General features: G+C 33.0%; 1 protein-coding gene across 1 annotated transcript; it reads left to right on the forward strand.

Annotated features, from left to right (window-relative positions):
- The first annotated feature begins 615 nt into the window (after positions 1-615).
- LOC116109470 (MLP-like protein 28) lies at positions 616-1665 on the forward strand. Its single transcript, XM_031395682.1, has 2 exons — positions 616-824; positions 1370-1665. Exons 1-2 carry the CDS (start codon positions 638-640, stop codon positions 1663-1665), a joined length of 483 nt encoding a protein of 160 aa, XP_031251542.1. The 5' UTR covers positions 616-637.
- Positions 1666-3565: the final 1900 nt, after the last annotated feature.

Raw genomic sequence — 3565 nt, forward strand, 5'->3', positions numbered from 1 at the left:
CCTCAGGACATGCCCTGGGTTAGAAACAATACTTAGCAAACAAATGTAAATACAAGCAAACTCAAAAAATAAAAGAACTCAAAACAACTCAATCGTCAACCAAGGAACGGCTGACCCGGGAAAGCATCAATCGACAAGGGCGGGAACAAAGGAGGAGGTACTTCTGTGGCGTGACCCTATGGGTGTGAATCATTGGAAATTTAGAAGAACCACACAATATAGAATTTGAAGGATCTTTAATATAGTGGTTTGAGAATTTTTTTTTCATTTTTTTATTAAAAGAAGTTATAGAACCCAAAAAGTTGATAAAATTATATAACATTTGGTTGTTATTGACTTGAGAATCTTATCAAAGGACTTCAGGTTTCTTTATAACTAAGCTGGTTTATACCTAAAACAATCTTTTTAATTCCAGGCCTGTATTTTAATTTAACTTTACATAGTGATGTTCCCTTTAGGCATTTTCAGAACGTCCACTTTCCAATTAGATAATCTTGAAGGTGAAATTACACCGAAGACCTTTCGGCGTTCGACGTGGTGTATTCTGATTAATGTTAAAGTTTCTATATAAACTGAAGTCCAAAGGCATACAGTTCAACCACTGCCTGTCTCTCCGGTAGAAACAAAATAAAATAAAATGTCTCTCTGTGGAAAGATGGAAGCTGAAATTGAAATGAAGGCTCCTGCTGATAAAGTCTTTGAATTCTACACTTGCTTAGCTTACCAAATGTCAAAATCCAGCCCTGAAATGCTTCAGAGTGTTGATTTGCAGAAAGGTCAATGGGGCAAAAAGGGCTCCATTCTCTGCTGGAACTATTTAATTGGTAATAATTCATCCCATGCCTTCTTTTTTTTTACCTTGATTGATTTATTATAATTTTCAAAATTAACCTCCACATGTTTTTGTGTGAGCGGAATTAATTTGATCGTATAAGTTCTTTTATAAAATCTTGATAGATCGTACGAATTGAACAAATTAAAGTCAGTTTGGTTGTGCTTATTTAATTACTGATTAGAAAAACTTAATTAAAGTTATAAGCACTTAAAAAAAATTTAAGATTGTTTGGTTGCATCTTGAAAGCGCTTATAAAATTTTCAATAAGTATTTTACTGCTTACACAAAAAGCTCATAAGCCATTTTTGAGTTTATTTAAAGTGTTGAAATGTCAAAATATCTCTATTCTATTTTATAAATAGATGTATTTCTTGAATATTAAAATGTTTTTTTCATATGTTTTTAACCAAATAATTAAAATTTATTTTTCATAAAAGTTAAATTTTCGTAAGTTCTATTCTAATAAGCTTTAATAGAATAAATCTTACCAAACAGAACGTCAGTATCTATTCTTAAGTAATTTTGTGGTTACAGATGGAAAAGTTGAAAAGATTAAGATGATAACTGAAGAAATCGATTACAGAAACAAGTCAGCGACTTACAAAACGATAGAAGGAGATCTCCTTGAATTCTACAAGAGCTTCAGTTTCATTCTTCAAGTTACTCCAAGGGAAGAAGGCAGCCTGGTGCATTGGAGTTTCGAATATGAGAAGCTGAATGCCAATATTCCAAATCCGGAAACAACTCTGCCGGCTGTCGTCCATGCCTGCAAAGATATTGATGCTCATCTTACGCAGGCAAAGACTCAGAGGTCTCCTCAACTTCAGTGAAACTAATGAGAATCTGCATAATAGATTTATGCATGTTGGCTCATTGGAGTTGTCTGTATAAGACATGAATAAAAAGATCGCGTTGTTTCAGTTTTCGGCCAATTTCGGATTTGATGTAACTTTGTAAACCTTTTTTTTTTCACTCATGACTCTATTTTAAAAAAAAATAATATATTAGCTTTACTTACGATAGATTTATCCGATAATTTGTTTATTTTATTTATACTTTTTTTGAAATAATTAAATTTTATACTAAACTAGATTAAGGTGTAATGTTCTTATTCATTGTTTTTAATGTTTTTGTCATCTTATAATCCTGTTTTGAGTCCTGCACTATTTTTTCCTTTCTGCCAATGTGGACACACTCGCTAAAGGGGAACACCTTCACAAGTGTAAGTACTTTAGCATCTGTGTGCTCACAATACATATGACAGATATTTTTCCTAAATCACACTTTATGCACCCGTTTTTCTTTTTGGACAATATTATTCCTTGTTGATATTTTGTATTGTACTTTTTAATTTGTCCTCTTTTTATTTGTTGTGTGAGAAAATGAATATTGCTTTTGTTTGTGGTCCCAAATTTCTTGTGCAAAAAGAAAAACCCAAAAGTTAATAGTTAGCTTTTTTGTCCTCCAACCCTTAACACATTGATCTCTATATATTCATTCATTTCTAGCGTTCTCTTCAGGGAATCTGATCACATTTGTTTTCCTCTCTGAATATTCTCTGAGGTTCTCATTTTGGTTAAGGTTTCTTACAATGCTTTGGTAGGCTTTGAATTACCATCCTCACTTATCCTAGTATAAGATCTTTAGGATGTTGTTTCTTTTGTGATGAAAGCTGGTGTGTAAGCTGCTATCCTGTCTTTATTGTTGAATTTTGAGAGGAGCTCTTCTTCAACATGATGTTGCTGTGAGGACTTGAAGTTCAACCAAAGAAGATATGAAAGTAAAGAAAAGTTAAAGAAAACAAGAAGAGGAAAGTAAAGATTCAGAAGGGAAAAGTTCTGGAATTCTTCAAAAACTTTACTAACTGTCGAGTAGCAGAACAGTGAGCTAATTTATACTAGCCACTTTTACAATACACAGCGTTTTATGCATATTACAAACTTTTACAATAGTTTGTAAACATTACAAACTAATCCCCAGTAATAAGCTTGTAAACATTACACTTTCACACATCAATATAAACTGTAAACTACAGATTTAGGAGAAAACTTAGAAAGCCTTTTCTGCACCTTTCTCTTTACTCAATATCCTCCCGTAAACCAAACCGCAATAGTTCTTCATCTTTTTCCAAAGCCTTTTCTGCACCTTTCTCTTTACTCAATATTCTCCCGTAAACCAAACTACCTTACTAGCATCATTTGCTGATTTTTCAATAATAGCTTCCCTTATTCTGGTCACCTTACTTTGTACAACTCCTTCTGAAGTTAAAAACACTCCTATGCACAAACAAATCATAAGCAAGCATTCATCCACTATAATTTAAGTTTTAGCAGAAACTAAGCAAAAGCATTCAACTCTGAGAGTCAGCTGAAGTAATAGGTTCATCTGACTTTGTACAACTCCTTTTGAAGTTAAAAACACTCCTATGCATAAACAAATCATAAGCACTCATCAACCAAAGCATAAGCATCCATCAACCAAAGCATAAGCATTCATCCACCAGAATTTAAGTTTCAGCAGAAACTAAGCAAAAGCATTCAACTCTAAGAGTCAGCTGAAGTAACAGGTTCATCTGACTTTGTACTACTCCTTCTGAAGTTAAAAACACTCCTATGCACAAACAAATCATAAGCACTCATCAACCAAAGCATAAGCATTCATCAACCAAAGTTTAATTTTCAGTAGAAGCTAAGCAAAAACATTCAACTCTGAGAATCAGCTGAAGTAACA

The sequence above is a fragment of the Pistacia vera genome, unplaced genomic scaffold (assembly GCF_008641045.1).
Source record: "Pistacia vera cultivar Batoury unplaced genomic scaffold, PisVer_v2 Contig580, whole genome shotgun sequence".
Taxonomy (NCBI): Eukaryota; Viridiplantae; Streptophyta; class Magnoliopsida; order Sapindales; family Anacardiaceae; genus Pistacia; species Pistacia vera.

Bases quoted from the DNA above. Each gene is read 5' to 3' on its own strand.
- LOC116109470 (XM_031395682.1), top strand. From the start codon at position 638: ATGTCTCTCTGTGGAAAGATGGAAGCTGAAATTGAAATGAAGGCTCCT. The intron at 825-1,369 runs GTAATAATTCAT...TTGTGGTTACAG, and splicing joins CTGCTGGAACTATTTAATTG to ATGGAAAAGTTGAAAAGATT.